At 48.3% G+C, this 9,398-nt stretch overlaps 1 protein-coding gene across 1 annotated transcript; it reads left to right on the top strand.

The window, feature by feature from the left end:
* The first annotated feature begins 249 nt into the window (after positions 1–249).
* LOC129592460 (uncharacterized) lies at positions 250–3,945 on the top strand. The gene is made up of 3 exons (XM_055488505.1): positions 250–1,050; positions 1,478–2,281; positions 3,570–3,945. Exons 1-3 carry the CDS (start codon positions 652–654, stop codon positions 3,714–3,716), a joined length of 1,350 nt encoding a protein of 449 aa, XP_055344480.1. The 5' UTR covers positions 250–651; the 3' UTR covers positions 3,717–3,945.
* The last annotated feature ends 5,453 nt before the right edge of the window (positions 3,946–9,398 follow it).

Raw genomic sequence — 9,398 nt, 5'->3', positions numbered from 1 at the left:
TACGCCTCGTTGGAGAAATTTACCTGCTCCATTATCCATAATTTGCGGAAATAAATGGGTGCCATTGAAGGAAAATCTGCGAATATGGCGGAAGAAGCGTGAATTTCCTCTTATAAGAGGAAGTTCAGATCTGCCGCCCAAAGTGGCGGGTACGTTGTTTACTCGACTGCCAGCCGTAGCTTGCTAGTTACGCAGTGCTTGCTACTTGTTACGCTGTTGCCTGTTGGTGTTCTTCCGATTTCTTGAAAGTTTTGCTGAAGTCCGTGAGAAGACTCCATTTTTAACAGTTAGTTTTAAAACAGTACTAAGTATTCAGTTTCAATATCAGAACAGTCGGCTACGTTGCATGTAGTGCGCTGGTGGATGGCATTACGTGCAGTAGCCATAATTATTCTGTAGATTGTGACCACGCTGATTTCATCATCTCATTAATCTGCGGAATGCTTTTTTACGGCGGCGACGAGGACGCCGTTCACGCGTGGAACGCCGTGGATGTTCTCGTTGACGGCCAGCTGCAGCACGGTCGGGTGATCAACGTGGCGGAGAATGGACTGATCATCGATTTCGAATGCGCCTCGCAACGCGCGCAGTTAATCGAGTACGGAGTACTACGGACGCGTCTTCCCGTGCAAGAAGAACGCCGAACGCTCCATGACGAACGTGCAGGTGCTGCTGCGTCGCCATCCCGACGGCGCGTGGATTTGGTACCCGGGACGCGTGATCCCCATGGAATCCTTTCTGTACGACTATGCGGAATACGTGGAAGTGCGTCTCCCGAAAGGGAATGTCAAGGAGCTGCTGCCTTTGGCACAGGTGCGTCCACGATCCGCGGGAAGATTGTCTAAGCGGGGACCCATGCAAAGGAGTGATTTTATGGTTCGTTCTTGCCGGATGCCCACTCCTGGCTTGTCGAACCTGCCAGCGCGGGTCCTGAAGAAGTTCAAAGCGGAGCTGATCCGCGTCGGGAACGCGGCCTTCGTCTCGCTGCTGGGGGACACCCTCACCTATTTCCAGCTTGCGGATGCGCAGCTGCTCACGACGGAGCGATTGGTACGTTACGCCCACATAGTCTTGCTGAACGTGCCACCTGTATGTTGTATCAGATTGTCCCGGAACTTCTGCTGCATCAACACAGCAACAATTACAAACGCCTTACCACGCCACATTACGTATTTACGCTGTGTATGCATCTGACATTGTCAAATATCCATCAAAATTATAAACGATGGACATAAATTTTCAGACATTAACTTATATCTTTTTTATAGTTGATTTATTTATTTACTCTTTATAATGCTGTATAAATCTAGCGGGGATTAAATTTGTCATCGTTGTGGACGTAGTGTAGTGGCAGTTTCCCTAGCACAGTTTTCCCGTTAAATACGTGCTGTCTGCAATGAGTGTATTCTGTATCTTTACAGTAGAAAGTACGCCATAAGCTGACACCATGCGAAACTTTGATAATTGATTGTTGCAGGTAGCCATCTGCAAACTAGCGAGAAAACGCAGCGATACCCCGCAGTGGTCGCGCCCCTTAACGATTAGCAGCGTTCCACGATCCAATAAAAAGCGCAAGATATCCGGCAGCGAGGTAAAGGGATTCCCGTTACCCGTGGAACTGCTGGTGGAGGTCTTCCAGTCGCTGGACTCCATCGGCCGCGTCCGTTGTCGTCGCGTCTGCCCACTGTGGAACAGCATTCTCACCACGGACGCCTACTTCCCCGACGTGCGCGTGTCCGGCAATTGCGCGGATGGCGATTATCCAGCGATGCATTTCTATGGGCTGGTGGACGGCAGGCTCTGGGTGGTGGACGGCATGTACTGGGTGGTGGCCTGCCTGTTGAAGTGCCTGAGCAGCCACACCAAGACGCTGACGCTGAGCCGGCTGGATGTGTACGAGTGCCGCGCTCTGCTCGCCCCCCTCCACCACGTCCGCCCCGGGCGCCGTCTGCCGCTGCTGGTGTTAAACAACTGCCACCTTAGCGGACCCCTCCTGGACTGTCCCCGGGACGTGATCGCGTCCACGGTGCAACTGGCCGTCGAGTGCGGCTGCGAGCGGATGCTGTGGCAGAAGTGTCGCCTGTCCGATGCCATCCTGACGGTTTTCGTCCCGCGGCACGCCTTTAGCGACCTGTTGTCGGAAGCGCTGTCGGTGCAGCTGTGGGATCTGTTCGAGAGCCGTCTGGTTCTGGAGAAACCGCTGGATCGGTCGGCCATCGCCAAGTGGATCGCCGACTGTTTACGCTACCCGCTCAACCACTACATTCCGTCGATTTTGCAGGTACGTAAAATAATAGTTGATCGTTCATTGTGAACCAGGTTCAGTTAAGTACATTGTGCATACCAGACTTGGCCCATCTTTTGGGTGAGGTGAAAATTTTCCCCATTTTTCCCAGCCCATCTCATCTTTTAGGTGAAAATGGGGATGAGGTGGGAAAAAGCCGCAGATGAGGTGAGATGGGCTGGGATTGTTGAAAGATGGGATGGGACCAAGAAAACAAATAAAAATAAAAAATGTTGATATTTTCATGTGTTTTCCACGCTTGGAGCATGTAAAAATGCACCATTCGAGCTCCAAAAACAAAAATTTTCCGCGCTCCGCGCGGATTTGATCAATAAGTGAGCATATTCTCTTGAAAACCGAAATTGTTTTTTGCCCGGCAATTCTGTCCCATGCGGAAAACTTGCAAAAGTAGCGGCGTTGAGCCTGTAAAAAAATGGGGATGAAGATGAGATCGAAAAGGTGAGATGGGCTGAAAATTTGAGTAGCCGGAGGTGGGCTGGGCTGGGAATTAAACTGTGAAGGTGGGGGTGGGATGAAAGTGGGAAAAGCGAAAATGGGCCAAGTCTGGTGCATACTACATAGGTGTGGTGTATGTGTAACAATAAACTGACTGACTAGAGAAATGATTACGTTGTGTGTTGTGAAAATTAGGTGCTTCATTCGTTTTTGGAAATCAGTCCCTTTTCTGTCTTTAAGTGGTTGAGTGTTTGTCCCCGCTCTGAGTGAAGTGTTGCAGTTCATTGGCCGTAAAATTCAGTATTCAACTGGACAAACGCATTCTACTGACGGAATATAGCAGCTTACAGTAGCGGTGCGTACGTAAAGTGACGGCTTTATCGTACTTTCCATTATTCGCTGTACATTCTCGATTATTCTCTTTTGTGTTCGGGTCAACTTTTGGTTTCGTTTCTACACGGATGCGCCGTGTCTATATAAGTCCGTGAGGGCAGTTTTTACATCACCAGTTCTCTCATTACGAGTTTGGCAGTGATCGGAGTTATTAATTAAAATATCGTCGGAGATGCAGTTCTCGCTTCGCGTAGATTCGTAGACTTAGCTATGCCACATTGAGGTACCAGCTCATTCTCTGTCGTTGAGTTAGGTCGGTAGGATAGATTCTATTTACGGTAATTATTCCTATCGTACTGATCTCTCCGTCACTACTGCTTTTCTCCAGCAGCCAGGTTGTTTAGTCGAGTTGCTGTTAAAAGAAATACAACGGCTCTTTTAAGTACGTAGTTGTTGTTACCATACTCAACACTAACCGCCCAGGTGCTGCCTGCAGGGCCTCCGGGATTATCAGAGCGCGGATCCCCGTCCCGCCACGCCCTACCGCGGGCGACTGTGGACGGCGTCCAGCCTAGCCCAACTGGAAGTCGCCCAACTGACCACCCTAACGGCGGCGTTTCTCAAAGAACGCATGGCAGACTGATCCCTCTTTTTTCTTGCTGACCTGTACAAGTCTGATCGTAATGCAACGGAATGCTGGCAGAATTTGCGAGTTTAGTTTCCCGACATAAAGCACTTATAGACAAAGCTGTGCTCCAGTAAATGTCAAGAAATGTGGATAGGAAGCGGCTACGTATTGGAGTGGATTAGTAATTTATCAGCGTGCTGATGGTGGCTGTTGCGTTTAGGGTGATTGCCTAGGGTCAGGAGTATCAACCATATACAGACTGACTGAGACTGTAGTCACTGTACTAAGAAGCCGGCGTTTGGTCGCTGCGTAAGAAGAAACATTAAACTGTGAAACTCTGTCATCTGATAGTGAAATACTTTTTTATTAATTACTTTCTTCACCAACAGTTTACATTAAATTCGGAAACAGTCACTTAATAAGCATCAATCGGAAGGGGCGGCCAAATGACAGAGAAGATTTGATCTAAATTTGCTCTCATCGACGCTGTGAATTACTAAGTATGTAAGTTGTAAACCGAACCTTTTTCGACCGAAAGAGCCAGTTGACGCTCGGTGCGGCTCTGTTTTTTATGATAAAGTTGGATACGTTGAGGCCAGTTGAGGCCCTGACATATCTCCAGCTGGCGGATTACACGCCACTCAACACGGACCGACTGGTGAGTACTCTTCGCAGCCCCACTTTACATCCTGCTTATTTTTATATAATGACGAAGAAAATCCTGCTTGACACGAAGCGGAGAAATTTTTTGCTGATAAAAATAGGGCCTGCAGGGCAATCGGTTTTTGGAGGGGGAGGCAAACGTCGAAAATTTGCCGGTTGACACCCCCCCCCCCCCTTTACGCCGTTGCATTATAACTTCAAACATTTCACATTTCAAGCTTCAAATTAAAACATATCACTATCAAATGAGGGAGCGTTCGAAGTGTATTTGAAATTGTGAAACCACCTGAAGCGCGTTTGAAACGATTCGAATTGCAAGAAAAAACTTTAGATTACTTAGTTTTGAGTGGTGGAAAGATACCATGGAATCTGTTCAAAATTTATTTAAAGAAATTTCAGGGAACGTGAGATTGTAAATAAAATCAGTGAAACAGTGATCAGCCAGGGATAGGGAACCAATAGAAAGCGAAAAATGTCCGACAGTAATGGGGAAAGTTTTCCGCTTCCGGCGGAACTGTTGGTGGAGGTCTTCCAAACCCTGGACTCCATCGGACGCGTCCGTTGTCGCCGTGTCTGCGCAGCGTGGAACATGATGGTCACGACGGAAGGCTACTTCGCCGATGTGCGCGTGTCCGGAGACGCGAATGCCGGTTACGGCGCGGCGGATTTCGCGGAGGACGGCCGGTACTGGGTGGTGGCGTGCGTGTTGAAATGCTTGAATAATCGCAGCAGGATGCTGGTTCTAAGCCACATGGAATTGTTCGAGTGCCGAGACCTGATCACTCCCATCAATCACGTTCGTCCCGACCGCCGCCGGCCGGCGCTGGTGTTGTACGACTGCTATGTGAACGAACCGTTTGACAGTATCCAGGAGGTTATCGAGTCTGTGGCCGATCTGGCCGTGGATTATCGGTGTGAGAAGATGGTGTGGCTGAATTGCCGCTTCACTATTGGTACGCTGAAGGCGCTGGTCCCGAAGCACGTTTTCAGCGGCCAGTCGAAAGAGCAGATGCAGTTGGCGCTGTGGGATCTGTTGGAGAGTCATCTGGTTCTGAAGAAGCCTCTGGATCGGCCGGCCATCGCGCGCTGGATCGCGGACTGCCAGCAGCGCAGCCGTAACGTACCTACGATTTTGGTGGTAAAATGTTCAATATGACTTGGTTAAGCTTGAAGCCTGGATCAGCTACAATGGGACGGAACGAGCTTTGACTGTCGCTTTCATGTAGGGTCTCCGCGATTACCAGAGTGCGGATCCGCGTCCATCCATGCACTACCGCGGTCGCCAGTGGACCGAATCCGATTTCGAACAGTTGGATGTCGCGACGCTGACCATGTTGACCGCGGCTTTTCTGCAGGAAAGCATGGATGAGTGATCACGCTCATGGAAGTGTAACAGGCACTGCATTCTTGGACCGGTTACGCTGTAATCCGAGACTTCTTTCAAATACGGGAACAGTATCAACACACTTCAATTCGATGTCAATAGTTAATGTGCTGCTGTGGCTGCGTCTGTTGTTATGATTTTGATAACTGTATTGTTACGGCACAAGAGCAGACAAGCCCAAGGGGACTGCAAGGCTGGTCGAAGCGCTGATGTAAATACTGAGGACAGATCAACAGATTTGAGTAGGAAGTTACATGCTTAGGCAGGTATAGAACTTGCGTTAATTGGAAGAGTAAGAATTTGTATCAAGAAGACGCATTAACCGCATTTCCATTTAATTAATTTAATTTAATCGCAATCAGAGCAGGTAGCCCGTATCCGGCTAGGTTGACAGTCTAGCATGGGATGGCTGATCCTTAAAACAAGTTAGAGAACGTAAGTTCAACACATCACTACTACAGGAGCAAATTTTATTCAGCAGCTTATGTAGTCTACATGCGAGCGCTGCTTCTCCAGTTTTCGGCGCCGCATGTGTTTTGATGGTTGGGCGGGTTACGTGTCGCAAGCTGTACGGCTTCTTTTGCTCCTCCAACACAATCATTTCCGCGATGTACGTCGGGACATGGAATGTCGTAGGATGCCAGATTTTATATAGCCAGGTGGCTTCCTGGTGCTTCCATCTGGTGAACAGCGGGAGGATTCCGAACTGATTCATTAGCGTTTTTCACTGGTGTTCTCGGGTAATTCGCGATCGCCCGAACAGCATTTCGGTGTGCAGCAGCTAATTTCTCACGAAAGGACACAGACCCGCCGTTGCACACAGTAGAACAGTAGTCCAGATGAGACTGGACAAATGCGTAAAAAAGTCCGATGTGTTGGGAATTGCACAGGCCGTCTTTTGCACGATTTATGAGAGCGATTCCTTGACTGACACTTTTGTGGACCTTATTACAATGTTCGGCTCATTTTAAATGTTGGCCAATTATCACCCCCAACCCCAAGTGCATAACTGCTGTTACATACTGCTTCCAGTCTGTTGGTAACAGCAGTTAAGCTGTTAACATAGTCGACTCTTCAATAACTTTCGTTGCCCGTGCTGCGCATCATTTCCCGGTTTTCGTAAATTGTAGTGCATGGTGTTCGCTTTCACTTTGATCAAGTCCAGGAGGTAGGCGGGAAGCGAGAAGTGATTCTTACTCCAGATCTTGTCCAGCCACGCCGCATCGCTCTACGCCATCGGTCGAATATATGGGGAATACCCGATTGCTGATACAGTTCCGGAGTAACCGGCATCTTGTAATCAGTGATGGTTTTCAGAGCTTCACATTGTAGTCCGGCTAGTGACGTGATATAGCATACGGTAGCGATGTAGTACGTAAAGTGACGGCTTTACTCGTACTTTCTGTTATTCGCTGTACTTTCTCGACGTTTCTCTTTTGTGTTCGGATTTACTTTTGGTTGCTTCTACACGGATGCGCCGTGTCTATATAAGTCCGTGAGTGGCAGTATTTTACATCATCAGTTCTCTCATTACGAGTTTTGGCAGTTTCGGAGTTTCTAATTAAAATATCGTCGGAGATGCAGTTCTCGCTTCGCTTAGATTCGTAGACTTAGTTATGCCACATTGCGATTATTAGCTCATTCTCTGTCGTTGAGTGGGTCGGTAGGATAGATTATTGCGGTAATTATTCCTATCGTACTGATCTCTCCGTCACTAGCTTGTCGCGCTCAGCCGAAGACGCTGCAGACCATACCGGCGACTGCTGTGCGATATAGCAACCGAAGCGGGCGTGCTAATGACCTTTGCGCTGTGATATGCTGAGCCCTTGTTGTGCTCGCTTAATCATGGCAGTGCCGAAATTCCCTTTACGTTTTACCTTTCCGAACTGATCATTCCATTTCAGGTGGTTATCGATCTCAACGCCGAGATATCATAGAAGTATACATTTTGCTATGCCGACAACTGACCCATTGATGACGACTTCTGGATCCGGCTGCATATTGTAGTCGGAACAAATGTATATCGCTTGGCAATTCTTTTCGTTTGTATGCAGCATATTTTCTTCCATAACCTGGCCGACACGCACCAGACCATCGTTCAGTTTAGCGGCCATCGTTCAGTTTGTCTTATGCAAGGTCACGAAGCAATTATGACCCATTACCCAGAATCGAGAAACACCAGTTCATTGTGCGGCCAGATCGCCGACCTAAATTTATTAGAACGTCGGACTAAACGTCCCGTACGAGCGGAAACGAAAACTATAGAAATAGAACGGGCAGCTTTGGACAAATGTAAGTGTCGACAGCAAGATCGCTTCACTGCGATTGTAATTAAACCTGTATGTACTCGTACCGTTTCTGTCGGAAGGCTCAGAAGATTTGTCCGTGTGCCGTTGTATGACGGTGTCTCCGCCTTTACGGCAGAGTCTGTACACGCCAGTTCAAGTTGGAGCACATTTCAAGCCTAGACTGTAAATATAATGGTCGTGGCAATTCGGGAGATCAACATGCAATAATAACTGGCTGGCTGCAGTCCATGGCTGCAGTAACGTAATGGACGATTTTCATTGATGGCACAGAATGACTGTACGCGAGTGTGCAACAGTACAGCGAATTTATCTAAAGGTAGACGAGAATACTTTGAGGCTCTTCCGGGTTGTTTAGACATCGGTCTTAGACATGGTCACATGTATAATGGGATCGTCAGTTGTGTGATCACAACATGATCATAATATTATCAAGTTTTCGACATGACACTGCTGGGTAAGCAAGTGCCGTAGATTTGCTGTGTGCGAATTTTTTGTTGAAAACCTGTATTCCATGTGGTTAATCATTAAAAAGTGCCGTAATCATTTTAAGCAGTGTAAATCTATTATTATTACATCAAGAGCAGACAACCCGATTAACGGGACTTCAACGTCTGGTCGGTACAAAAGTAAACAACATAAGATTACGACAGATCAATAGTATACCGGCAGTTGCTGATGCTGAGCACTCGTAACAGATGAATAGCGAAACTGTACGTTTTCTATGGCTAAAAACCTAAATTTGAATCTTTTAGTAAAATAAGATTTCATAATTATACACCCTAAAAGGTGGGACGGAGCAAACGATTTCGGTTGTTTTTTGGCGTTTAAATTTGAGTCATTGTAAGTAGTATCACGCAAACGCACCGTTTGATGTACGAATGACCTTTTCCTGGCGACTGCCGTTGGTCACAAATCTCATCCATTTTTGAGCACTGCCAAGTGCCAACGACAGTTAAAGAGTCAAGCCCAAATCCCACAATGCATTTTTACGCAGGCGACGTGTCGGCATGGAACGCCGTGGACGTTCTCCAGGATGAGCGGCTACAGCATGGCCACGTCATCAACACGACGGAGGGTGGCTAGCTCATCGATTTCCAGTGTGACAGTCAGCGGGCGCACTTTATCGCACTGCAAGGAGAACGCGGAGTACCCGCTGCCGGCTGCGCAGGTGCTGCTCCGCCGCCACCCGGATCGCGCTTGCGTTTGCCACCCGGGACGCCTCGCCAGTACTGAAGGCGCCCTCTATCGTGATGCGGCATTCGTGGCAGTGCACCCTGCCGCAGGGGAATGTTAGAGAGCTGATGCCCTGGCAGCAGACACGCTCAACCCCCGCGGGTGCGG

This window comes from Paramacrobiotus metropolitanus, unplaced genomic scaffold (assembly GCF_019649055.1).
Source record: "Paramacrobiotus metropolitanus isolate TYO unplaced genomic scaffold, Prichtersi_v1.0 Parri_scaffold0000052, whole genome shotgun sequence".
Taxonomy (NCBI): domain Eukaryota; kingdom Metazoa; phylum Tardigrada; class Eutardigrada; order Parachela; family Macrobiotidae; genus Paramacrobiotus; species Paramacrobiotus metropolitanus.
The sequence above is the reverse complement of the archived record's forward strand: the minus strand, read 5'-3'. Positions and strand labels throughout refer to the sequence as shown.

Coding starts and splice junctions, on each gene's coding strand:
- LOC129592460 (XM_055488505.1), top strand. CDS start 652: ATGACGAACGTGCAGGTGCTGCTGCGTCGCCATCCCGACGGCGCGTGG. Junction 1,051..1,477: donor TGCTCACGACGGAGCGATTG/GTACGTTACGCC, acceptor TGATTGTTGCAG/GTAGCCATCTGCAAACTAGC. Junction 2,282..3,569: donor ACATTCCGTCGATTTTGCAG/GTACGTAAAATA, acceptor TGCTGCCTGCAG/GGCCTCCGGGATTATCAGAG.